At 41.2% G+C, this 27461-nt stretch overlaps 1 protein-coding gene across 2 annotated transcripts; it reads right to left on the bottom strand.

The window, feature by feature from the left end:
* Positions 1-1028: 1028 nt before the first annotated feature.
* On the bottom strand, positions 1029-27461 carry LOC104305324 (solute carrier organic anion transporter family member 1C1). 2 transcript variants are annotated; one of them, XM_054167727.1, is made up of 15 exons: positions 27073-27461; positions 24568-24713; positions 23186-23327; positions 22964-23096; positions 21454-21584; positions 21103-21249; positions 16003-16101; positions 14814-15050; positions 13314-13478; positions 11773-11968; positions 9374-9539; positions 7143-7324; positions 4500-4564; positions 3231-3348; positions 1029-1362 (listed from the first exon to the last, which is right to left on the bottom strand). In XM_054167727.1, the coding sequence occupies exons 2-15, from the start codon at positions 24676-24678 to the stop codon at positions 1140-1142; spliced, it is 2115 nt and encodes a 704-aa protein (XP_054023702.1). In that variant the 5' UTR covers positions 24679-24713; positions 27073-27461; the 3' UTR covers positions 1029-1139. The 2 variants fall into 2 exon arrangements, with proteins under 2 accessions (XP_054023702.1, XP_054023703.1); XM_054167728.1 differs by lacking the exon at positions 27073-27461 and adding an exon at positions 26498-26533.

Genomic DNA, 27461 nt, shown 5'->3' with positions numbered 1-27461 from the left:
CTCTGTCTTCTATAGTTACTCTGACAGAAGGGCTTTGGTAATGTCATTAAAGGGCTTTTTCATAGCCTCAGACAAAAGTTGGGTAAACACAAGGCTCCTGCCCTTACACCTCCCACAGTTTGATAAAAATTCACTTGTTTGGCTATTTCTTCACTGCTTTCAGCAGAATTGCCGTGATTTATGGCCCACCAAGTTGTCTGTAATTGTCTCTAAACCACCTCATCTGTCATCTTCATGCAAGTTTGCCTGACTTGGTGTAGTTGCAAGTTTGTCTTCAAAATAGCTTTCTTGGCTAACAGTTTCACTTACCACCTTAGAATGCAGCACGTTTCCAGTACTGTATTTCAAGGCTTAGCAGAGGTTCCTTAAACAAGGAAGGAAATCTCTATGCTTGTAGTATAAAAGCAGTGATCATCGGGATAAAAATGGCCACACACACATGCAACAAAAAAAAAAAATCAAAGAGACTTCAACATCTATCACTTTATTGCATCAGTTCAGAGTAGTTTTACTCAAACCCAACACTGAAACGTGCTGCAGAATTAATACATTGCTTGCTTTCATTTTTTTCATCCTTCCATTTTGATTGTGTACTGTGTTCAAGCCAAACCCCAGCGTTGTTCAGAGGGCATTCACTGATGACCCTGGTGCTCTCACCTGAGCACTGCCCAGGCAACCCAATCTGAAACACAGGAGCTCTGGCCACGAACCATGCAGCCACGGCCGTCAGATCAACTGGGCCAGTTAGCTCTGTAGGACTAAACACAGAGCAAGAAAACTTGAAATAAAGTTTGTGGGAAATGGAAAAGAAACTCGTTGTGGACTTCTTCTTTGTAATTTTTTTCAATTGTAATCAAATTTATGTCACTTGGGAAATTTTGGCTAGACCTACTGTTGGTCTAGGAAAGGACTGAAAGGAAAAGGATGGGAGAGACCCTCAATTTTTTAATATCTTTTCCCTTGTTGTTTCAAATTTAGAAAGGACTGGGACAGGGTAAAGCTAATTAAGAGTCAATGCTTCAAAGACATTTTTTTTGAGCCCCCAAAATGTAAACTAGCTGTTAAAGTCAGTAATTAGACTCCTGCTGTGCTTAGAAAAACTGAAGCATAGGTAAAGTTGAAAAGACCTTGTTTCTTCTTCACATAAAAGTTTCCTCACTGTTCACTGAGGTTCTTGAACTGGGAAGCATGTCTTTTTTGTTGGCAGAAGGTGGTTCTCTGCTGGTTGATCTCTGCTTGGTTTTAATATCTGTCATCTCTTTGCCATTTGGTTTGAAGTGTTTCGTTATTAAAACACAGAGCACTATGTATAAGAGACTGCATCCTGCCCGCAGTCCTGCCACAAGGCCAAGATAAACGTATCTGAGGGGAAATTACAAGATATTGTTATTTCATAAAGCCTGTTTGTTCCCAGTGGAACTATGTGAGATATCAAATGCACTTTGGCAAAACCATCTCCTCCTTTGGCAATACCATTCCAATATCGTTCTGCATTTTGAGAAATAACAGACAGCAAGCAAACAACCTCATGATATTTCACAGAATCATAGGAAGGTCTCAGTTGGAAGGGACCTCTAAAGGTCATCTAGTCCAACTGTCTCTGCAGGAAACAGGGGCATTCTCAAATAGATCAAGTCACCCAGAGCCCTGAGGAGCCTCACCTTGAATATCTCCAGGGATAGGACCCCAACTACCACGGCTGGGCAACCTCTTCCAGTGTTCCACTACCCTCATGGTGCAGAACTTGTTCCTAATATCCGACCTAAATCTGCTCTTCTCTAGTTTGAAACTATTGAACGTGTCCAGAGAAGGGCAAGGAGGCTGGTGAGAGATCTCAAGCACAAGCCCTACGATGAGAGGCTAAGAGAGCTGGGGTTGTTTAGCCTGGAGAAGAGGAGGCTCAGGGGTGACCTTATTGCTGTCTACAACTACCTGAAGGGAGGTTGTAGCCAGGTGGGGGTTGGTCTCTTCTCCCAGGTGACCACCAACAGAACAAGAGGACACAGTCTCAAGCTGCACCAGGGGAGGTTTAGGCTGGATGTTTGGAAGAAATTCTTCACAGAAAGAGTAATTTGCCACTGGAATCTGCTGCCCAGGGAGGTAGTGGACTCACCATCCCTGGAGGTGTTCAAGAGGGTATTGGACATGGCACTTGAAGCCATGGTTTAGTAGTCATGAGGTCTTGGATTATAGGTTGGACTTGATGATCTCTGAGGTCTTTTCCAACCTTATTGATTCTATGATTCTATTGCTCCCTGACCTATCACTGCAGGCTTTTGTAAACAGTCTCTCTCCATCTGTCTTGTAGGGCCCCCTTCAGGTACTGGAAGGTTGCTATTAGGTCTCCCTGGAGCCTTCTCTTCTCAAGGCTGAGCAACCCCAGCTCCTTCAGCTTGTCCTTGTAGCAGAGGTGCTCCAACCCCCTGGTTATTTTTGTGGCTTTCCTCTGGACTCTCTCCATCAGGTCCATGTCCTTCCTACATTGAGGGCTCCAGACCTGATCACAGTACTCCAGGTGAGGTCTCACCAGAGCAGAGTAAAGTGGCAGAATCACCTCTCTGGATGTGCTGGTAATGCATCTTTTGATGCAGCCCAGGCTGTGATTTGCCTTCTGAGCTGCAAGAGCACATTTCATGCCAGCCAGGTTCTAATCAGGTCTTATACTCCCAGCAAAAATGCCTCCTATATGAGGAGTACTTCAGCAGACTATAATTTAAAGCTGCAAGAGGAGAAGCTGCACCAGCTGAGGTTTTTTTCCTGTTGATCCAGCCTTGCCCCAGCCTGTGGCTGGCAGCACTCAGTGCTCCTGGTCGCAGTTCTCCATGAACCACCAGTCATTTAGTGCTCTCTCCAAATGGATTTTGTGACTTGTCTTACACACTAGCAAGCAGAGAAAAAAAGGGATGAAGAAGAGCATCTTCAGTGCTATACTGATACTGCAGTTTTTTAGTGTCCCACAAAGCCAGAGCGTCACAGTTACTCAGGACACTGAGGTTTCAATAAAAGAAAGAATTCTGGTGATGTAAGGCAGTGCACTGTGCTGTCCTATGTCAGACTGAATCAAAATTATTTGGCTTATTTGATCAATTAAGGCCTAGTCCAAAAAATGACGAGGTTTGGAACTTTTAGTATCATAGTCATTTGACACAGGGAAAGTACACCTTTGTGCTCGGTGCCCAAAGCCACCTCAGAAGCCAGATTCCTATTGCCTAGTGAAGATTTCAGCTCACCTGAATGCTTTTGTGTCATATACCCGGCAGGATCCAGATCCCCCACAGGATTTTGTCCCCCATTTCAAGCAGGTCTGATCTATCAAGGCACCAAAATAAATAGGAGCTGGGAGTCCTCCTACAAAGAAAATTATTGCAGGATCTCAGACATGAGGGTCTCAGCATTTAACATCAAAATGAGGTGTTAATCTGATTTCTGAATTATGGTTCTATAACATTGGGCTAAACCTTCAGCTCCAGCTTTGAGATTCCAAGATTTGTGAAAATGTTCAAGCAAGTATCTAAAAGCAGTTGAAAGAATGGAAGATTATAGCATTATTATATTCAGCAAGGCAAAAGTTAGTAATTCTGCATTAATGGCACTTCTGTTAGAATTGTAGCTGCTGTTGTTTAAAGAAATAATCCAACATTGCTTTTTCAGTCCCCACTGTGGAATTTTCTGCCATGACATTAATATTTATATATATACACTAAAGGATATATTCTGGCACTAAACAACAGTTTGCTACTAAAACCAGTTAGCTGAGTGCAAAAGGCTGAAATGAAGCACTTGCTCACATGTAACTGTATTACTTATGGAGTACTGAAATAATTATTTTTAGACAGTCACAATGCTTTAGTGCAAGCAGTAAGCTGTTTGGGGGATAATATGCAGTTTTGTGAAGAAAATGATTTCATAAAAGCTTAAGACTGATTCACTGCAGAAATCAGCGGAGGTTAGGAAAGAGGTCCAGACAACTGCTTGGGCTTGTCTCTGTGGAGAAGAGTTGAAAAATCATCAGACAAATGAAGACAAGGCAAGCTTTGCTAGAGGGAGGGTAAACTACATCCCCAAGCACTTGCATGAGAGTTTATTGATGATAAACACAAGAAAGAAAATAGTAAGCAGAGCACATGGCAGCTCTAAGTCAAAAATGGACAGCAAGAGGGAGCATGGGTGTTTTCTATATCCAGACTGAGCAAATTCAGAAACTTGTGTTCATGAATCAAACATCCCCCCAAAAGTACAAAGACATTTCCTTCTTTTGCCCAATTCCTTTGTTGCATAGGAAAAAAAACAACAACTGAAGGAAACATCATAATATGTAATTACATACCAGGAAACATGTAGCCAGCTCCTCCAAGCATTTTGAAATGTGTAAATCTGTTCACAAATTAAGAGTTTTGGAAACTTTCTTTTGTTCTCATCTGGAGCAAGGGCATTGTACTGGCTAGCTTTGGTCTGTCTCTGACTACCTGCTAGAATCCAACAAAGAAATCAAGTTTTACCTAGTACTCTGCCACCTAATGTCTCGATCCCAACAGCAAAAGATTTCAGGTCTGGTGAAACAGATCTAAAAAGGAAACAGAAACAGAGCATTAATTTGAGGAGTAATTGAATAACATAGCTGTAGTCATTCTGTGAACATCTGCACATGCCCCATTGCAGGAGTACAGAGGCTTGCCTAGCATAGCTTACTCAAACCCTAAATAAAAACATTCACCAAAGTTCAAATTCAAAATGGAGAGCCTCCTTCCACTGGTGTCAGTGTGTGAACTCTTGTTGACATAAATGGGAGCACCTACAGAAAATTATCTTCTTGAACCCAAAGAGAACAAATTGTAAACACTTTTGGGAAAATTCAAGTGAACCAACTAAAAGCAGACAATCCATGTCTATAACTTAAGCTCCAAGCCTTGCTTTAGAAAGGGTTTTGTTGTGCAGTGGTGACTGGAGGGACTGCAGTCCTGCATGCACACAAAGCACAGCTCTGTAATATTTTACAGAATGACAGAGAATGTGAGTTACCTCTCCACACCTCATGCTTACCAGTAGATAAAGAGCTTGTGTTCATCAGATCACAGAACTACAGAACTTTAGGGGTTGGAAGGTACCTCGAAATATCATTCAGTCCAACCCCTGCTGCCAGAGCAGCATCACCTAGCATAAGTCACACGGAAATGCACCCAGGAGGGTTTGGAACATGTCCATAGAATGTCCACACTCTCTCAGAGCAGCCTGTTCCAGGACTCTGTCACCCTCACAGTGAAAAAGTTTTTCCTTATCTTTTTATGGAATCTCCTATGCTCCAGCTTGCACCCGTTGTCTCTTGTCCTATTATTGGACATCACTGAGCAGAGACTGGCCTTGTCCTCCTGACACTTACCCTTCACATATTTATAAGCATTAATGAGGTCACCTCCCAGTCTCCTCCAAAGCTAAAGAGACCCATGCCCCCAAGCCTCTCTTTATAAAGGAGATGTTCCAATCCCTTCAGCATCTTTGTGGCTCTGCACTGGACCCTTCCAAGCAGTTCCTTGAGGTCCTTCTTGAACTGAGGAGCCCAGAACTGGACACAGTATTCCAGATGAACTGGAATAATTGACATAAAGTAGAAGGGAGCACTGCTCTGGCACAGGGGCAGGATGGAATCACAGAATCAACCAGGTTGGAAGAGACTTTTGAGATCATCAAGATCACCAACCTATCACCCAGCACCATCTAATCAACTAAACCATGGCCTCATCCAGTCTTATTTTAAACACTTCCAGGGACAATGACTCCACCATCTCCCTGGGCAGCTCATTCCAACAGCCAGTCACTCTTTCTGTGAAGAATTTCTTCCAAACATCCAGCCTAAACCTCCCCTGGCACAGTTTGAGACTGTGTCCTCTCTTCTGTCACTGGTTGCCTCAGAGAAGAGACCAACCCCCATCTGGGTACAACCACCTGATGTGGCCAGCCTGTTTCCTAAGATGGAATTTATATATCAGAATATCATCTTTTGTCTCTTCAGCATTTAAATTAGAGGCTTCTCATTATACATTTGTGTTCTGAAAACTACCCAGAAAAATGAGCCTTGCACATCCCTAATGCAGGCATGCAGTAAGAGTGGCTGTGTTTAGAACTACTGCAGAAGAGACATCACCTTAGTCAACAAGGTTAGCTAGACGTGCACTGACTGCTAAAGATTGCAATTCGCCCACAAGCATGAGTGCAAAGAAACTTTGGTGCAAGAAGCACAGAACATAGTCATTTCTTCCAAGTGTGAAATACAGGGCTGCTCTACAACTGCAGGAATAACAATAAAAAAAGGTTATTACTGCTAACATAGTTCTGTTTATAACAGCTGAACAAATAAAAGGGAGTGTCAGGCTTCTCACAACACAGAAAACATTCCTGAGGCAACAAGGCTTAACAAAGGTGAACCACAGAATTGTTAGGGTTGGAAGGGACCTCAAGACCCCTGCCATGGACAGGGACACCTCACACTAGATCAGGTTGCTCACAGCCACATCCAGCCTGGCCTTAAAAATCTCCAGGGATGAGGCTTCTACCACCTCCCCGGGCAACCTGTTGCAGTGCCTCACCACCCCTCAGGGTGAAGAACTTTTCCTTAACATCCAGTCTGAATCTACCCATTTCTATTTTTGCTCCATTCCCCCTAGTCCTATCACTACCTGACACCCTAAAAAGTCCCTCCCTAGCTTTCTTGTAGACCCTCTTAAGACACTGAAAGGCCATAAGAAGGTCTCCTCAGAGCCTTCTCTTCTCCATACTGAATAGCTCCAACTGCCCCAGTCTGTCTCTGTTTTCCTGAGTAATGTGAAGAGCATAGTCACCTTGGATATGGCTTAGCACCTCATCTCATTTCAAGTTCATTGCTCTGTTAAAAACATCCCTGGCACTGGCACTGAAAACCAATGTTCAGGATCAGCATAAGTATCTACTGAGCCTTAAACTGGAATTAAATTGGTGGACAGCTATTTTGCTATGTCTCTGAAATGAGTTGGATTTCAGAGTGCAAGCAAAGACTCAGGGCCCCAATTTCATCGGCGTGCTATTCCCCACAATAGGAATGAAATAGTAGATAGCATATTCTGTTTCTCTTTCTTCAAGCTTTATGGTCAAGGTAAGGTAAAGTGTTTTACCTAAACATGATCATGTATGTAGGAGTGCCTCCTAAGGCTAAAAAAAATGCACATGCAGTCTGTAATGCTAAAAAATAGGGAAATGCTTTGGCACAGCTTTCTCTTTGGCATTGTCCCAAAACTGCAGAGGAATTGCCAAGCCCATGCCCTTGTCCTTCCACACAGCTGCAATTGTGAAACACCTGAAAAGAGAAAATGAGAAGGAAAATTTAATCAGAATTCTGTGGCACAAAAAAACTGTATCAGTAACTCGATTTTTCACTCCCCATTACAGGCAGGCACTTGTTTATGCTGAAAACCATCTGTGCAGACTGATGGCCAAGTTCCTTGGTGTGCTGTAGCCGCCCTGAGCTGCTCCAGAGACAGAAAGCACCTTTGCCATGCCATTGCCAAGACAGACAGTGCTCTGGGTATGCCTAAAAAGGGTCAAGACTATACAATTCAGACATGAACTATTAAACAGCCAGTCTACTCAAGAATACTATGAAGTAAATAAGTAACAGTAACAGTATAGGTCTGGATCAAACAATGCAAATCTGTATGCAAATCACCTATATGGACATCTAAAATCAGGTATCTTAACCAGAATTTGGCCCTGGACTGAGAGTGGGTTGTTTCGTAGCCTTTGGAGTTTGCAAGAGACATGTTTTTGAAAGCCACTTTCCCTGAAGTGAAGCAAGAAAATATTGCTTGAATGTATTTGAGGTAAGCCTGAAAATGTTTCTTGTCTTTTACTTTATTTCTACATAAAGACAATCCTGCATCTCTCACAAAACATGACCATACATCTGCACATCTACTGATTTAATGGTCTTGCCCAGGCAGGGTTATTTGGAGTCCTGGCAATGGATTTGGTGCTGATAAACTGAACAAAATGGTCAGATGCATATTTACAGGACTTCTTGGCTGTACAGTTTAGCATTATGAGTTGCTTTCCTGAGCTATGGCAGCTGAGGAAAGCAGGAAATTCCAGTGTAATCTGGTTTGTCAAACCAGCAATACAGGTCTGCTCTGCATGAGTTGGTACCACTAGTATGAAAACCAGTCTAGTATAGGTCTTCTAAAGAAAACCTCTCTTAGCTGTATTCTGCATACACAGTAAGAGATCAGCTGAGATGTTTAAAGCCAAATCTATGGCCAACCTGCTGACAGATGAATCATTATAAAATCACAATAAAAGCATTCAAGAAATGTAAGTCAAGAGTCTGAAGTTTTCATGTCTTTCCTGAAGAGCTCACTTACCTCATCTCAACTCTTCTAAAAAGTCTCCCTTGCACTCACTCAGTTTCTACAAGTTTAAACCACATAGAATACTGTATTTCTTAATCACAAAGAATAAAAAATAGATGTAGAGATTTAGCTATAATCAGATAACAGTTCAGGTTACAAGGGATCTTCAAAGGTCATAAAGTCCAACCCTCAGCTTCAATGACCAGGAACATCTTCAACTATATCAGGCTGTTCAGAGCCCTGTCCAACCTGACCTGGAATGGTTCCACGATGGGGCATCTCTGGCCAACATGTTTCACCATCTTCATGATGAAAACTATCTCCCTTATATCTAGTCTAGATCTACCCTCTTACAATTTAGAATTAGGATTAGGATTAACCAGGTTGGAAAAGACCTTTGAGATCATCAAGTCCAGCCTATCACCCAACACCATCTAATCAACTAAACCATGGCACCAAGCACCCCATCCAGTCTCTTCCTAAACACCTCCAGTGATGGTGACTCCACCACCTCCCTGGGCAGCACATTCCAAGGGCACATTACTCTTTCTGGGAAGAACTTCTTCCTAACATCCAGCCTAAACCTTCCCTGGTACAGCTTGAGACTGTGTCCTCTTGTTCTGTTGGTGGTCACCTGGGAGAAGAGATCAACCCCCACCTGTCTACAACCTCCCTTCAGGTAGTTGTCTCCTCAGACCAGCTCCCTCAGCCTTTCCTTATGCTTGAGCTTATGCTCAAGGCATCTCCCCAGCTTTGTTGCCCTTCTGTGGACACATTCCAGCAAGTCAACATCTTTCCTAAACTGAGGGGCCCAGGACTCAAGGCATGGCCTAATCAGTGCTGAGTACAGGGGCAGAATGACCTCCCTGATCCTGCTGGCCACACTATTCCTGATACAGGCCAGGATGCTATTTGCCTTCTTGGCCACCTGGGCAACCAACTCCCAGTGTCCTATCACAACAGACTTTACTAAATAATCATCTGTCCACCTATATATTTACCATATTCTTTCCCATCCCGACCGATGATTTACATCCAGCAAAGCAGGCTGTCATGTAAGTGATGCCATTATCCCCACATACAGGGTCCCACTGATCCACTTTGCAGCTGCAGTCAGCATTGCAACTAGCCACATAACTGTTTTTAGAGGAGGAAAGATGCTTTAATCTGGAGGAAAACAGAAAGCAATAAAATAGTTATTTAGTCACATTATATAGGTAAAATATCTGGGGGTGAACAGAACAAACATGGAGAAAGTAAAGCAAGCAACATGGACAGGTATCTGCTACCAGACAATGGACTGTGAAGCTGTCATATGGGACCTGAGCTAATCTCAGCTAGCCCAAATCTCTCTCATCAAGCATTCACATTTTTATGGCTTGTTGCTGAAAAGACATGGAACTCCCATACTAGCTGGTCTTGGCTGGGAGAGAATAGCAGCTCAATCCAACCAAAAGAACATACCTAGAAACTCTTACCACCTGTAGGCTGGCCATGCTTTTCCTTAACTGGCTGTTAGAAGTGTTGATATAAAACCACATAAAACTAAAGCAGCATGATGTGCTTGATTTTAATATATGCATTTTTTTAGATCAGAGCTGGCTGGTGGCAATGGAAGTTGCATGAGTTTGAGTGAGAAGTGTCGCTTCTAGCTGAGCTCTGACCATATTCAGCAGCAGCAGCCCTGCATATGTGACAAGCTTAAGATCCAGTTCTTATCAGATCTTGGTTCTTCTTGTATATTATCACGGATTTTTATAGCTTTCACTTTTATCAACAGTTCTACAAGAACCATCAAAATCAGACCCCAAAGAGTTAAGCTGAGTGGATGACAACTAGAACTGAGAATTTTCAAAGTGGCCAGTGATTCTAAGAGCATGGTAGCAAGACAGAGTGGTCCAGAGTGGTAGGAATTCACCATCTACCAATCACTGCTATTTGAAGTCATTCTAGGAAAGAGTGTTCAAAATTTGCCTTTTCTTCCTCCTTACCTCACAGCACACCTCAATGAGGCTACATTTCTCCTAAGACTTTTAGAGGGGAAATAAAACCTGAGAGGTTTAGCCTTCATTAAGCTGCTGTTCATCTTCAAACTACAAATCGTTAAATGAGTAAAACACTATGTGAGTAGCTTAACCAGAACAATATGGTGAATTATCCAGTCTCAGTTCTCCTGGAGACACTTTAATTGCTCTTTCAATATTTGCTGTATTGATGTTTCTGCTTACTTGCAATTCACTCCACTATCAGATACTGCACTCAACTAGATTTGTCTTCACGGCACAAACCTCTGACATCTTTAACGTAACTAACCTCAAAGATGAACTGGGTGTCAGGTTTGCCAAGACAACTGAGATGTTTCCCTGAACATAAAATCAGTTTCATTAAACACAAGACTGAGTTTCTGTCTGAATTGGAAATCTATCCAGCCCTGCTAGATTCAGTTAAATCCTTCAAAATCCCCTGAAATCTCTTTGACTGGACTGAGCTAATTTAAAACAGTAGGCAATTGTTGCAAGCTGCTAGAGTCAGCAAAATGTTCTCAAGAAACCATGACCATGATTAGGGAGAGGCAATGTCTGTTAGGGCAGCACATGCTCCTGGCATAACCACTTTCTAACTCCCAGCTGAGAAAAAGGACACAAGAATGTCAGTAGCTCCAGATACTAAGGTATTTTGGTAACTGTTCATGTTGGTTAACATCTACTTATGTATGGCCCCTTCTGGAGGAAAAGTCATTTGGGGAAGCCACTTTCAACACTGCATCCAGCAGACTGGCTTTACATGCAAGCTTTAAAACTGAATACAGACATGTAATTTGCCTGTGAAGAATTTCAACTGAATTAGCATTTTGATAGACTACAGAGGTACCTTGTCAATATCTGGCAATAAAGAATGTAGAAAAGAAAATTTTCTGCTTAATATAAAACTGAAAATCAAAATCAGAGTATTCTGCCCATCCCCAGGTATCAATTCAGCCTGACAAGCCTATCTCAAAACCTAGGATTTTCTTGTGTGTATCACCACCAAGGGAGCTGTAAGGTGACGTAATCACAGTAGCTCCACTCTAGATGAATCCATACTGATGGACACTAGCAGATGGCCCAATGCAGGTCAATTTCAGAAAAAAAAAATATATTAAAAAAAAATTCCTGTCTTTAAAGAGACCTATCTTTTAATTCTAGTTTTAGTGCAAAAGGATATAGTAATATTCTACAGCAACTCAACAGAGAAGACAGATTTCAGAACTTGTCCAAACTCACATCAAAACATTTTCTAGCGTAGCCCAGGCTAGTTTGTAAGAGTAGAGGAATAAAGGTGCATGCACCATGTCCTGCACAGGGCAAGAAGCATTCATGACAAATGACACAAGCAGCATAAAACCAAGGGGAATACAAACCCAGAGTAGGGCGTTGTCAAGCCAGCCACTTGGAGCACCTCACAACTGCAGGTATAGTACAAGAGGTTAAACGAATATGCTAGTATAAAAGTGACGCATGCAAACTTTGCCATTTGGGTTATGTGAAGTTTGAATTTCTTGATTAGAAAGCCTCCTAGAAACATCCCCAGGATTGTGACAGGTAAAAGTACCACACCTGCAAATGAAATGTAATAATAATAATGTTAGCAGCTAACACTTGCACAGACCCTTTTTAGGGAGTATTTTCCTTCTAACAGTTTACAAAATAGCAGATATTGACCTATTTTTGGACTGATCCTTCATGGGTTTAAGACTTTTTGACACCTTGAAGTAATCTTGCTTGATTCCTCATTTTATTTCAAGTCCTGTTATGACTTTTAAAAGCTTAATTCTTCAATATTCCCTAACTTTTTACTATACTGTTGTTTGTAAATATACTGGTATAATGAAACCAGTACAGGTGCCTGTTAGAAAGTGGAGTTAACAAGATAAATGTCTTAGCTTATGGGCACTTCTTCAAGTGAAATAAAGCATTAAACTTCCTGAAAGTTACATAAAGAAAAAATCTCAGAAGGTAAAAGGAAGCAGAGTTTAGTTTTGCATTGGGTTCTGTCTTGCTTTGGGAGTGCATCACAGAAAGATTTGAAGCTGGATTTAATCCACTCAGCATTTCACAAACACTAGCCCTAATATTTACAGGATAAACGGAGAGTTCTTACAAGGTTTCGCTGTGAGGGCTTTGCCTTTTTCTGTGTGGGTTTTTTTGGGTTTGGTTTCTGTTTTGACCTTTTTTGGTCATGTTGGTTTTGTAAAACTTTCCCTACAGCCAAAAATTAAAAAAAAAAAAAAAACAGAGAGGAAAAAGAAAGTTCTTCCCATATTTGTACCTGACCCACACAAATCTGGGAGTCTTCAGATTAAAGTAATGAAATATCAGTTCTGCAATGACCTCAAACAGCCCAGTTTTCCTGCCAGGTTATGAGGCCATATTAATCACTGTGAGATTAATATAATTTCAACCTGACAAAGAACCTATTTTTGAGGGAACTGGCAGGGGAGCTTTGAGCTGAAGCAAATTAGCCAAAATTTTGCCTCTTTTTTTTAATTATTATTGCTTATAAATTTTGTGCTTGTCCTCAAAATGGAAGAACATTTGTATCAAGATGCTAGTCTGAAAATGAAAACTACACATGTCACTAGTCATTTTCTAAGTTGTAATTTTTTTCCTTCTAGCTGTTACTTAGTTGCAGTTTCTGTGGGTTTTGATGACAAAACCAAGCACATTCATGAACAAATCCAACTGAATTCCAGCTCACTGAATTAGGAACAGCAGGAAAATTACCATTCAAATTGACATCCATTTTTAATATATAGTAGGAAAATCAATAAGCTATACAGGCTTTTTTTTTTTTCCCTCAACCCAAAGGAAAAATCACAGAAGCTCCTCCCAAAAAGGAAGGCCAAATACCAAGGAAAAACTTCCTCTTTGACACTGGAATTTTAAAGGACCAGGTACCTACCAATTAGAAAGATGGCTTTTGCCACTGATATATTATATTGCTGCTCCATAAACTTTGTCTCATAGGTTATTAATCCAACAAGAGAATTGTACTGCAGAATGGTGAGGAAGATGTATGCTAAGAAAACTGGATTGCCAAACAGCTTCTTCAGGGCTGGGAAGAAATCTGCAATGAAGAGGTACATGCTATATAACCTGCTAAACACAGAGGAGAGTTGTTTTGACATCCTTTAGATACTATAACTAACTTTGATTTAATTCCTGGCTCTATTGCAGGTTAGAACTCCTGGCCTATCAAAACATATGCTTGCTCAAGTGACAGTTTTCCTCACTTCCAACACTTAGAGGAGCATCAGGCCTAAATGGCACACTGAATGTTGAACTGGGAATCAAAATTTTGGTTCCTAGATCAAGAGCCTTCACAAACAACACAAGAGCCTTGCATGAGAAAGGGAGCACCTAACCCATCAAAGACTGGAACATTTCCTGAGAACTTTGAGTATTTAACTCCATAAAAGTAAAGACAAAACCCTGCACTTAGCCTGCAGCCTGACTGTTGGCAAACTAGCCTAAAAGATGGGAGTTCAAAACACATCCACCATAGCCACTAAGATGTGCACATTCACACTAATAAAATCCTCGAGGGAGTCCAGCTACCAGTAGTTTGCTATAGAAGGTTAATTTAGCATCACTGGGCTCATAGACAGGAGCTATGAATCCAGTGGAATCCCTGGCACAGCTAATCGGACAGGCGGATGTTGGTCTCTTCTCCCAGGCAGCCAGCACCAGAACAAGAGGACACAGTCTCAAGCTGTGCCAGGGGAGGTTTAGGCTGGATGTCAGGAAGAAGTTCTATACAGAGAGAGTGATTGCCCGTTGGAATGGGCTGCCTGGGGAGGTGGTGGAGTCACCATCATTGGAGGTGTTCAGGAGGAGACTTGATGGGGTGCTTGGTGCCATGGTTTAGTTGATTAGGTGGTGTTGGATTGGTTGATGGGTTGGACGTGATGATCTTGAAGGTCTTTTCCAACCCGGTCTGTTCTGTTCTGTTCTGTTCTATTCTATTCTATTCTATTCTATTCTATTCTATTCTATTCTATTCTATTCTATTCTAATGCAGTTCTTAGCCCCATGTTTCCCTCCCATGTGTTGGCCTCAGTGAAGCAGCAACCTGCCAGCTGTGGATTGGTGAATTAATGAAGGATGAGATATTTCTCCCCCCTCTTCCTTCATAGCCACAGAGTCATAGCTGTAGTACATCACATGATAACTAGTATTAAACTCAGAATCTCTGGTGCTTAAAGCAACAGCACAAGCTTTGTGCAGCTATCTCACATAAAGAGATGAGTGAAACACACTCTTAGGATGTAATTCTAACACTACAAATTAAAATAAGCAGGTTTGTCCATAATTTGCACTGCAAAAGCATGCATTTTGTTGAGGGTTGTGCAAATCCATGCTGAGCTCAAAAAGCATTCACATTTGGGCAATAATCTTTTACCTTTTACTGCCTCTGAGAACCTTAACTGTGGCTGAGTCGGAGGATCCATTTTACAGCGATCTCCTTGAACAGACAAATGACTAATCTTCAGGTCTTCATTCTCTCCTTCTTTTGTTAGGGAGTAAGGTAAAAACCAAAAAGGTAATGAAGCAATGAAGTTGACTGCTCCACAGATAAGCAATCCAAGCCACCAGGCACCAACCCAGCGGCTATCCCTGGGATTTATACTGATGGCATCTATAAAACACAGAAAGACAGAGAAATAGATTCAATATAATGCAGAGCAATGCAACTTAGTATGGATATCCTTATATATGCTCTTTAAAGACCAGAACAAAGGTGAACTTTTGTGTCATATGAAGAACTGAAATGCAGTTTGTGTCAAATCTGTTCCATGCAGTCAAAAATAGATGTCTCTACACCCAGAGTTTCACTTCCTTGACACAATCTTCCGACACTTTCTCTGGGAATGAGTGACAGCAGGAGTGTGCCCTTTGCCACCCAAAACCAACTTCCCTTTCTCAACTTCCACTGTATCCTCCTTCTTCCATTCCTAAACTCAACAGTTTTTCCTGGAAGTTCCTCACATTTTCCCAGGGCTGAGACTAAAAGTGATTTGAATAATGAAATGAGTTTTCATATGAAATTTTGCTGCTTTTTAAAGAGAACAGAATTTTTGCCAAGTGTTGAAAGTGTCCAAGTTCCCTCAACATGAGGATGGTCTTTCATTTGCTCACTTGTTCTCAGCTGCATTGCAAGGGTGTAACAGCTGCATGCACAAGCATAAAAAGAGGTGCAAATGGTTTCTTCATTGTGGGTTGGAGCCGTGCACCAACAGCTCTTCCAGTCACACTACAATGCTGAAGATAATAAAATATAAAGAACACCAGCTTCTGAGTAGGAAAAACTCTGAGCATCCCCATCTTGATTTACAGAATACAGAATTAACCAGGTTGGAAAAGATCTTCGAGATCATCAAGTCCAACCTATCACCCAACACCATCTAATCAACTAAACCATGGCATTAAGTGCTTAATCCAGGCTCTTTTAAAACCCTTCCAGTGATGGTGACTCACTGGAAGTGTTCAAGAGACTGTTTATAGAGTAGTAAGATGCAGATGTTTCTCTGCATGAAGGTTTCCATACACAGCCATCGTCTCAGTTAATGCACTGCCCAACGTTCTCTTACCCATATCCACAACGCCAATGTCAACCCAGAGGCTGGCACAGAATGATCCAAGCAGGAAGCCCAGAGTTGGGCCAAACATGCCCGAGGATCTCACCAGTCCTGTAAGAGAAGGCAGGCAGCACAGGAGAGTGAGCAAAACACTGCATGGACAAGCAGGTCTTCTCTGAGAGCAAGAATAGGGAAGAGAAGAAGACAGAAAAGGGGCATAGGCCGTTAGAGGATGTCTAGTGGGAAGCTTCTGAACAAGAAGAAAATAAGGCTTAAGCTGCCAGCACTCCAACTGTGTTGTCAAAGCAGATTCCTTCACCCACACAGGGCTTTGCCAAACTGTGCACAGTGTCATGTGGGGCCCTACCTAAATTTCATTGGCATGACTGGCATCTTGGAAGGAACAGAAAGAGAGAGAGTAGCATTGCAATTATTTTTACACTTTTCTACTTCTCTCCTCAGCTTTTTGTAGTTGCTTTGCATAAGTCTACCTGCAAATCCATTTACAGCTTGCATCATATTCTATGATCGTAGAAGTCAAGAGTGTTCCCTGTAGTATATATTTAGGTCCCTAATTTAATTTTAAGTAGTAGTAGTTGATCTGCCGTTGTCCATAAGAAAAGGTATGATTTTTCAGTGTAGAGCCACATTAGGATGACAGCAACAATAAAAGCTCATGGACAGGATCCTGAGAATATTTTCTGTAGGCAACAGGGATATACAAATGTCCTGCGTGGGACCAAAGTTCATTGGACAGAGTTTTTTTGGATTCGTTCAGCACCAGAATGAGCAAATCACCTAACTGTTGCATTAACAAGGCTGTGGAAAAACAAACAAACAAACAAGGAATCTACTGATTAAGTAATGACCTCTTTAAAAGCAACTTTCAGTTTTCCTACTGGCCTCACTGGAACTTCCATTTTCCACTCTGCTTACAAATGAGAGAACATGGGACTAGGAGGAGGTGGAGTGTCCCTAGAAGAGTAAATGAATAAGCTTTGAAGGCTAGCAGAAACCTAGGAATCTGTGAATGCATTTTGCTGGCTGGCTGTGTAAATACACAGCAATCTGATCTTGGTGACCATTGACCAGCATCAAATAAAAATGTTCTCAAAGTAACTCAAGTACGTCCCAACATTCCTTTGTCTCTTCTGTTGATCTGTTGAATTGTAAGGGGGTATCAGTTTAAAAAGAAAAGAAAAAAAAATCACTGTCACTGATTTCTGAGTCCTAGCAATGAACTGTCACCTAGGAGCTGCTTGAAGTTGCAAAAGTCGCCTGACAGAAAAAAAAATGACCAAATGCCTATCAGTTCTTGCCCACATTCAGTGCTCTGCTCTATAAATCCTACTGTGTTCCACTGCAGAGAGTTTTCCTGTTAGTTTTGCAAACTCTCTTCTGAACACAGTGCTTGCTCAGCTTAGCATCAAGAATTTCTGTAATAAATTCTTACACAATAATTTTATTAGATTGTTTTCATCTTTGCTTCATTGCTCCTGTTGCATATTGCTTTAATTTGGCTTTCTGGTGTTACTTTGTCGAAAGCTCTGGCCTTTTAGACTAAATTCTGATGTTTCCAAAGTGCCTGACTCCCGCAAAGGCGGGATTTTAACACTAGAAGCCAGGTACTAGCTCTGTATGTTTATTTATCAGTGAGTCTAAAGCAGAACTTACTTCTTGGAACTATGCAAGCTCGTCTCCAAAGTTCAAACAGTCTGTGGCAGATTCCTAGAATAATCAGGTACAAACCAGCACTCCCATACCAATAAGCTATCAGACAAACTAGGATGCATTTGTGCAATAATCTGGCAGAGGTATAGGTTTGGATTTACATTTCACAACTCTATACCCTTTAAATTCAATAATAACTAAGCTAAGATAATAGCTTGCATAGCCATAAATCAAACCCAGTTCAGTTCACTGTGGTAATTTCTTAGCATAGTTTTCCTTTTCAGGATTTATTCTTTGTAATTGACAGACTAAACTACAAACAGTAAATCACGCAGACTTATCAGCTTATCAGCTGCTGCCTATTGACAGCTCACCCAAGCACTTGTATTGATTAGCAGTTAGTAGGTGTTAAAATTAACAACATACATGGCCTTAGATATGTTTCTATTGAAGCCATGGGTTCAATAGGAACAAGATTATATGATACTGGTGAAATTTCACACATTCAAAGCTGGTGCTAATGTCTATTATTCCTCTTACTTGATAAGCCTACTGCCACTAATTAACCCTGCCAACATTCAGTTTCACATAAAATTGAAAATTCATTATTTAAATTGGCTACTGAAAGCTTATTAGTATAGGTGAAACACTCATATGTATGTTGGCAACTCTTCTATAAGCACCTAAACAGAAGTGAAGCAGCTGAAAGCCATAAAATACCGGAATAAATAAGGTGCTTAGCATGAGGGAGTATTTATGAAATCTCTCCATCAGAGGAGCTGCCCTCAGAAGTCACCCCAGCAAAGGCCTCTCAGAACAAACCAAACCCCTGAGATCCTGATATTCCTGTCTCCTGACAAAGGTCAACTGCACACAGACACAGAGGGGCAGACCTTTATGCCTTACATCCATACTTAGTAGTGACCCTATGCAGAAAAGCTTTTCAGGACTGTATATAGTACACCACACCACCTCAAAACCATGTTGATGGCCTGGCAGAACTACATCATTTTAGACAGTTCTGTAAAACTCAGTGTGAAAAAATAAACAAACAAAAAAACCCAACCCACAACCAAAAAAATAATTCATTTTCTGTCTCATAGAGTTCTACAGAAAAGTACCATCCTCTACTAAATTTCATAAGACAGTTTAACTAAATGTTAATTTTTCCTTTTCTCTTCTTTCCTATGGCAACTCTGAGTTTATTGCTGTCAGTTATCATTTGCAATACAGCTATGCCGAAAAGATTTTAATGTATTCTATTGACATTTAACAATGTATTCTATTCACACTTAGTTAATAAAGCTCTCTCTGCCTCAAAATATCTTATGCTCTTGTTCAACAAAACTTCTAAGGGCAGGAGAGAAAGGAGAGACAGGGAGATGAAGCTTATTCTCCCAGGCAACCAGCACCAGAAGAAGAGGACACAGTCTCAAGCTGTGCCAGGGGAAGTTTGGGCTCAAGGTGAGGAGAAAGTTCTTCACTGAGCGAGTCGTTCGTGATTGGAGTGTGCTGCCCAGGGAGGTGGTGGAGTCACCATCCCTGGAGGTGTTCAAGAGGGGACTGGGCATGGCACTTGGTGCCATGGTCTAGTCATGAGGTCTGTGGTGCCAGGTTGGACTTCATGATCTTTGAAGTCTCTTCCAACCTTGATGATTCTGGGATTCTGTGCCAGACAATGAGATCAGTGTTCAAAATCACCAGCAAGGTTTGACTGATATCTTAAAAAGTATTTTAGAAAAACACTGATCATAAATGGGTACAGTTTAAGTGATTAAAAAAAAAAATCAGATCTAGAAAATAATTAAATTTGATCAAGAAAAAGGAATTTCAGCTCTGTGGAAAAGACTATTTCAAAATTTACTGTTTTTACAAAGCTGGTCGGTTCATCAAAAAGGAATAAGAGACTGAAAATTGCTCTCCAGAATGGCAAAATGAAATCTTTTCATATTCTGTAAATGCGATACCTTTACTTCATTTGCTTGGCACAAATGAATAGAATAGAATAGAATAGACCAGACCAGGTTGGAAGAGACCTTCAAGATCATCGCATCCAACCTATCATCCAACACCACCTAATCAACTAAACCATGGCACCAAGCACCCCATCAAGTCTCCTCCTAAACACCTCCAATGATGGTGACTCCACCACCTCCCTGGGCAGCCCATTCCAAAGGGCAATCACTCTCTCTATGAAGAATTTCTTCCTAACATCCAGTCTAAACCTCCCCTGGTGCAGCTTGAGATTGTGTCCTCTTGTTCTGGTGCTGGTTGCCTGGGAGAAGAGACCAGCCCCCACCTGTCTAAACCTCCCTTCAGGTAGTTGTAGAGAGCAGTAAGATCTCCCCTGAGTCTCCTCTTCTCCAGGCTAAGCAACCCCAGCTCCCTCAGCCTCTCCTCATAGGGCTTGTGTTCCAAACCCCTCACCAACTTTGTTGCCCTTCTCTGGACACATTCCAGCAACTCAACATCTTTCCTACAGGTTGAATCTTTCCTTTAGGTTGAATCATCTCATTTCCCCAGAAGTCTCCAATCACTTGTAATTTCTCATCAGATTCTGACATGAAAAAAAAAAAAATCAGGTGAATTTTCAAAACCACCTTTAATCAGAAGCTCAGAGGTGATTGCAAATATTTTTATGTAGAATAGAGCTGAGTAGAGCTTCTGGTTTTATCAACTCCCTTCATAATATTTACTCATCCTCAAACAAAGACATTTGCAATGGCCTTACCCTGTAGCTTTTACATAGCAAATTCTTCCTTAAATTGTGTCTTATTATCTTTATGACCAGTTCAACTTTAACAAGTTTACTTCAGGCAGCAGGATTGACCTCCCTCAGCCACAGAATTACTCCATGCTACTAAATCAGTTTGGCAATAAATTAATCAGCTTGGGTGTAAGTGTTTCTCTCTTGGGCAACAGGCTATCTTCCATCAAAACAATAACAACAAAATTCCAATTAGAAGGGATTTGTTACAACACCCTGGCAGAAGTTTAGTTTCTCCTTGAGTAACTAGTGACTTGAAAAGTAACTTTCATCAGGAAGCAGGATGTATATAAAATTCAACAACTCAGGTGAAAGCTTCTGAAATGTATTTACATTACTGATTTGTACATTAAGGATCATCCTCTTATCTGTTAAACAGTGATTAGGAAGAACTTTAACCTCTGAAGCTATGGAGCTGAAGGTGACATGCCAGATAAGATGGCTATGACTCATCACTTTGGAGAAATGAGTATCTGGTAACGCTTCTTTCTCTTCATCTTTCTGCTACATGGCACGTGTAGCAGAAGCCAGTTGGGGAAGGCAAAAGGAGCATCTGGGAAATACCCTTCAACAGTAAACATGAGATCTCTTTTGTATTGCTTTTTTTGTGTCTTGGCTACAGAGGTGTTAAAGAAGAGAGCATTCAGCACAACCCCCCATCATTTCCATATTACCTATGTAAAATGCTGAGTTTTCTTCTTTGGAAAAATCATCAATATAGGAAACCCCCAGTGGCATAACTGGTGCTTCCCCAATTCCACGTAGAAGGTTCCCCACCAACACAAAGAGCCACAGGTAGGAAGTTGTTGTTTTCTCACATCCTGCAGGACATAAATATTTACATTCCTGTGAACATAATTCTACAAGACTTTGTTGCAACTGAAAAATAAAATAGGGGAGTAGGGGTTACCTTCATTATATTATGAGTCTGTATATATCATGATTTCTAACAGGGGGTTTTCTGCTCTCCAGTAAAAGAAGGGACAAGCAGAAGAAGGGAATGTGACATCAGAACTTCTGCTTACCAGAATTTTTTATTGAGCTGGGTGCCTTTGTAGCATCTGTGACTAGATGGCCTTCAGACAATGATGGGGAGCAAGCTGCTATACTCATAGAGGAGTTGTCCGCAGTAACAGTTATCCTTTCATAATTATAACTGGAAAACAACTATGTAAAATACAACTGACACATGAAAGACTCTGCTTTACAGGAAGGGTATATGAGCCTCATGTTCATTTTTCTTACACACAGACAAAACAAAGGAGCAACCCATTTCCAGAGCTTTCACTCAAAAAAAAGAAAGGTATCTTCGTCCCTTTCTCCAAATGATCCAGCCATTCTAACCCCAACATTTTCTTGAGCTAGAGAGCAAGAAGTCTGCTTCCCAGATCTTAAGAAGTCATTCTTTAGACTGAAGGACAGAGTTCATCCACATCTGGCTACATGCAGCAGCGCTGATGTTTTCCCATACTGCCAACAGCTTCTTACCTGTATGGCAGATGTGTAACAGAGATTTCTGTGCTAGTTTAAGATTAACTACTAGAAATTGTAGTAGCTTATCTGTGTCTATAAAGAGATTAACATAGGCTGCAAAACACATGCCAGTTTGTCTGAATTTAGGCAGCCAGCTACTACAGCAAATTTGCTAAGTAAATTGAGGCCAACCTGAGTATATGGATGCTGCATTGAAATAAATAGAAAGCAGATACTCCCTCTGACTGCAACCAAATCTTCAATATTGTGATGGATGACAGTGAGGTCCCCATGGCCACAAGGTTTTCCCCAGTGTTGGGAATAGGTAGTCTTCAGAACTTGGGCATGAATTTGAATTAGATCAGTTTTGCATAGCTCTGCTTCTGGCCTGTGCTGTCCCCTCCAGTGCAGGTTCCCAAAGAAAGTGTGACCACTTCCCATACCTCCAGATATAATTCTTCCCATATCCTTCTTATCACAGATATTGTTCTTGGTGCTAAAGAAGATGCACAAATAGATTTTAATTTCTGAGGAACAGTTTTTCAACTACTATTCAGTAAGGATGCCAAAGGATTGGAGAGGTAGGAAGTGCTTCTGACAACTATGTAAGCACTAAAGCTTCGATGTGAAAGAGTGTTTAGATATTTAACTCTCCCTGCCTTCAGGGGAGGGAAATGTACATTTTCATAAAGAGCTTAGCATGAGCTAAGCCACCATAGAGAAAGAAACCCCTTCCATCAAGATCTCATTATAGTCCAAGTATGGAAAAAAGACATATCTATATGTCTATTCTATATATCACCCCAGGTGAAAAAATTCAACCCACTTCATCTCTGATTATGTGTGTGTTCTGTAGAAACCTGAGACTTCTGTCCTACTTACCCGTAAAAAAAGGTAAGTATCCAGATGGGAAACCAGAGAGTCAATACTAAAATATCCTAGTAAAAGCTTCTTGGAAAAAAAAACTGCTATTGTTAAGCTTTTAACTCAGGTGTATGGTCACGAAACACTTCATATGGTTAAGGTGAATCAGTGCACAATGTGAAAAATCTCCATATTTACCGTCCCATTAGGAACTGAGGCATCACTGACAAGAATGATCCCAAGGACATGATGAGACATCCAACAGCAATCACTTTCGGGCGATGGACTCTGGGTCCAAGGTAGCTCACCAACAGCATCACCATTAAGTTACCTGCATCAATAGGAGAGAGCAATAGGAGGTCACAAAAAGCTATGCATGTCTTAAGAAGCAGTACTCCACCACTTTCAAAGCACACGTACCTAGCTCAAAGCTGCCATCAATGATGCCAACAACTGATGATGAGATTTCAAATCTCCTCTCAATTTGACTGGACATGCTCTTCATGTAGCTTCCAGAAAGTCCTTTGGCAAAAAAGGAAAAAGCTAGAGCTCCAAGAAATATCTGAAGAGAGAAAATAATTGAATTTGCAAAAAAAAAAAAAAAACCAAAAAATTGTTTTCTTCATGGCTGGATACCTAAGCAACCTAGTCAAGAAACACGAAAATCAAATGCTTTGCTTTTTCAATCTCTGTGAAGAGATTCTTCCTATTGTGTTCCTTAAAACAGAAGATTTTACTTTCTCTTTCAGGAGGACCTCCACCAAAGCCTCTTCTACTGCAAAGAAACCAAAAGTTGAATTGACAGCGTGCACCTTCTGCCTTTCTACCACATACAGTCTTGGTTGTTTCCCTTCTTAGCAGCATCAAGCTGTTCAGTACTGGTACTATTACATCTTATTACTCTTATTTCTGTTCTAAAACATGTGGATGAAAAGATGCAGCTGCAGCTACCACTATGACTATAGCACACCTCTAAATGAATCATAGAAATGTTAGGGTTGGAGGGGACCTCAAGGATCATCTACTTCCAAGCCCCCTGTCATGGTCAGGGACACCTCACACTAGAATCAGATTGCTCAGAGCCATATCCAGCCTGGCCTTAAAAACCTCCAGGGATAGGGCTTCTACCACCTCCTTGGGCAACTTGTTCCAGTGTCTCACCACCCTTATGGTGAAGAACTTCACAGAATCACAGAATCAACCAGGTTGGAAAAGACCTGAGATCATCAAGTTCAACCTATTACCTAATACCTAACACCTCCTGACAACTAAACCATGTCTCCAAGTGCCACATTTAATCCTTTTTTGAACACCTCCAGGGACGGTGACTCCACCACCTCCCTGGGCAGCACATCCCAATGGCAAATTACTCTTTCTGTGAAGAAATTTCTCCTCACCTCCAGCCTAAACTTCCCCTGGCACTGCTTGAGACTGTGTCCTCTTGTTCCCCTGGCATCGCTTGAGACTGTGTCCTCTTGTTCTGGGAGAAGAGAGCAACCCCCACCTGTCTAAAAACTCCTTTCAGGTAGTTGTAGAGAGCAATAAGGTCTCTCTCTTCCTAACATCCAATCTGAATCTACCTATTTCTGTTTTTTTCCCCATACATAAGAGTAAAATATGACCTCACCTTTTAACTGCTGAACACATTTACTGACTTCTGTATTCTTGGAATCACAATCTAGAGCATTGTTTCCAACACAGGTAGCATCATACAGAACTAACTGAATTTTGATAGAACTTCAATTTGTCATTTTCTGTATCCCAGGGGAAAAAAAAAATGTGGCAAAGGCTTGCCTCCATACCTTTAGCTTTGAACAATTATGGTGCATAGTCTTGGCAGGGCCTCCGCTGCCATCGCTGTCCTGGAACAGTGACTTGTCTTTAAGTTGGCCAGCAGTGATTTGTTTGTCCATGGTTTTCCTCCTCCAGATCTGATATGTAGGTTTTCCTGTTTGGAAAGTACCACTATGATTAGCTATTATTTGCATAACAACAGAGGTACCAATGTTTTACAGACACACAAGATGGTGTGACCCTGCCTGAGACGTCTGCACACTGACATCTTTTCTCAGAAAGGATGTTGCAGAGAAAAAAAAGTCCCTAGGCAGCTGGAGGTTAGGACAGTATGTCAGAGAGTCATGCTCACTATGCTTGAATTAATTCTTATACTGTCTTTTAGATGTCCACTTTTGATCACTGTTCCAAGATAAATGGTGTGATCCAGTAGGCTTCTGATATTCATTGAGTCATGGAAATAATAGAATTGCTTTGGTTGGAAAAGACCTCTAAGATCATCAAGTCCAACCACTGACCTAACACCATCATGGCCATTAAACCATGTCCCAAAGTGCCATGGCCACACATTTCTTGAACACTTCCAGGGAGGGTGACTCCACCACCTCCACTGGCAGCCTGTTCCAATGCCTGACCGCTTTTTCAGTAAAAGGTTTTTCCTAATCTCCGAACTAAACCTCCCCTGACACAATTTCAGGCTATTTCCTCTCATTCCATCACCTGATATTAGGGAGGATTTTCTCTGACAGTGCAAATTCTGAACACTGGCCTGAACCATTCTGTCAGCTTTCCTATGAGTAATGTCATTTATTGGATAAATACAGGATCAAACCACAAATGATGACTGAAGAGAGAATAGTGTAAGAGACATCATAGATAAAAATCTATTGGTGGAAAGAGGGCACTGATTAAAATAAATTATTAAGTCCTTAAGTCTCTGCAAATTCCTGCATGGCAGACAATAAATGTAGTTATGATTATGAGACTCTCATAATTTTCTTTTTAAAAATTGGCTATAATATATGGAGTCATCTTAGCTACATTGGTTGATCTGGATTAAGCTGATCAGGGGAAATCAGCTGATACAGACAAATCTAGAATGACAAGTCAAGAGTTATTGCCAAGTTCCCCTGTTGAAAAACTGGTGCAATTCGTTAGCTCCAATATACATTGCCACATGTATTGGAGGAATAGAGAGGAACATAGGTCAACAAACTGGCCCGGAACATTTCTCTCACAAGAAACTGGTATCTTAGATTTCCCACTCTTTTTAATTACAGAATCACAGAACATTAGGGGTTAGAAGGGACCTTGAAAGATCATCCAGTCCAACCCCCCTCTCAGAGCAGGATCACCTACAGTAGGTCACACAGGAACACATCCAGACAGGTTTAGAATGTCTCTAGAGAGGGAGGCTCCACAACCTCTCTGGGCAGCCTACTCCTTTCCTCTGGGAACTTCCCCAAGTTCCCTTCCTGTAGTCTTTGGAGGCTAGCTGACCTTTGAGTGGAGGCCTTTTAAATGCTGTGAGGGGTTTTTGACACTCTGGGTGGTAAGGCTGTGGCAAAGTCCTGGTCTAATGTCCAAAGGTCACTTTCTTCCTCCGAAGACCTCAGTTCACCCATGCCCAGAAATCACAACACTCTCTTAGAAAGCAAACAATCCTCCAAAGGTGATTTCTAATGATTGCAAATGAGCACTAATATCTAATACAGCACTCTAACTTAAATTTTCCAGTTTTCAGTTCCAAGTCCTACTCCAGCAGAATCCACCAAAACTGACTATGAAAAGCAAATACTTGCTTATTTAAGAGAGATCCACATATGAAATCCCTCAAGGGACCTGTCTTAGACTGTCTTCAATAGCTCACAAATCAAAAAACACTGTGGGGGGAAAAAAAAGTTATAGGTAATTAAAGTTTAGTGAATGCAGACTTACCTCAACTATTACAGAATGAGTGCTGAAAGATAGACCCCTCCAAAGTGAATACATTCTTTATTGATCTGTATTTTGCTGATGATTAACTTTGTGAAACATCTGACTCTGCTAAATCAATAGGATTTAAAACAGTAACATGGTTTTCTTTCCACAATGTTTCATGTTATGCTGCCAGCCTGGCAATCTACCTTAAATCTAACAACGACGTTATGCCTAAGGAAGAAATTACATTTTCCATAACCACTCTGTCAAACTCTGAACTTTGCTAAACCAGTAAATTGTGGACACCAACTAAGCAAAGCAAGAAAAGTAATATAAAAGTTATAATTTATTTATGACCATTTAGGGGAAAAAAAAAGAAGAAGAAGTTAATGAACAGTGTTGGCATGTTTCTAATTTACAGAATTGTCCTTTTGCACTGTACATAATCTCCTCCAAGTTTAGTGCACTGAGATACACACAAAGCCCAGCCTGTCCTGCACCAGCACCTGACAATCAAACAAACAAACAAACAAACGCAAAGAAGCAGGAAGGGAGGGTGAGGAGAAACAGCGAGAGGCAGAGAGAGAACTTACTTTGTGTCACTGTGGTGTCAGGCTGTTTCGTTCCTGTGCCCTGGGGCTTTCAGGCTGGAAGCCAGTGCAACGTCACAGCAAACGCGCTGCCTGCTCCAAGAAGTGGAGCACTCCACTGCATGTTTTTTAAACCTTGGATTTGCTTCTTACAGTGATTGCAAAACTTTCTCACAATCACTGATACAAAAGCTTTGTAAAGAGAAGGCAAGTTTCTTGTGTTGCCTTTGCTTTGGCAGCCTACCTGCCAGCATACCAGTGGTGCCAGCCTCTCCTGGGAGGAGCGACTTGTTTTCTTCACTCTTCTTTTCACTTTTTCTTTTTTTTTTTTTCTTCCTTTAGCCCTAAAGTCAAAACACTAAAGCTGCTTTGAGCATCTTCATAAACACAGA

Source organism: Dryobates pubescens, chromosome 15 (assembly GCF_014839835.1).
Source record: "Dryobates pubescens isolate bDryPub1 chromosome 15, bDryPub1.pri, whole genome shotgun sequence".
Taxonomy (NCBI): domain Eukaryota; kingdom Metazoa; phylum Chordata; class Aves; order Piciformes; family Picidae; genus Dryobates; species Dryobates pubescens.
Note: the sequence above shows the minus strand (reverse complement) of the source record. Positions and strands in the feature narration are given on the sequence as shown.

Bases quoted from the DNA above. Each gene is read 5' to 3' on its own strand.
- LOC104305324 (XM_054167727.1), bottom strand. From the start codon at position 24,678: ATGGACAAACAAATCACTGCTGGCCAACTTAAAGACAAGTCACTGTTC. The intron at 15,051-16,002 runs GTAAGAGAACGT...TGTGTTTTATAG, and splicing joins CATTGGCGTTGTGGATATGG to ATGCCATCAGTATAAATCCC. The intron at 13,479-14,813 runs GTAAAAGATTAT...TCTTCATTGCAG, and splicing joins GTTCTCAGAGGCAGTAAAAG to ATTTCTTCCCAGCCCTGAAG.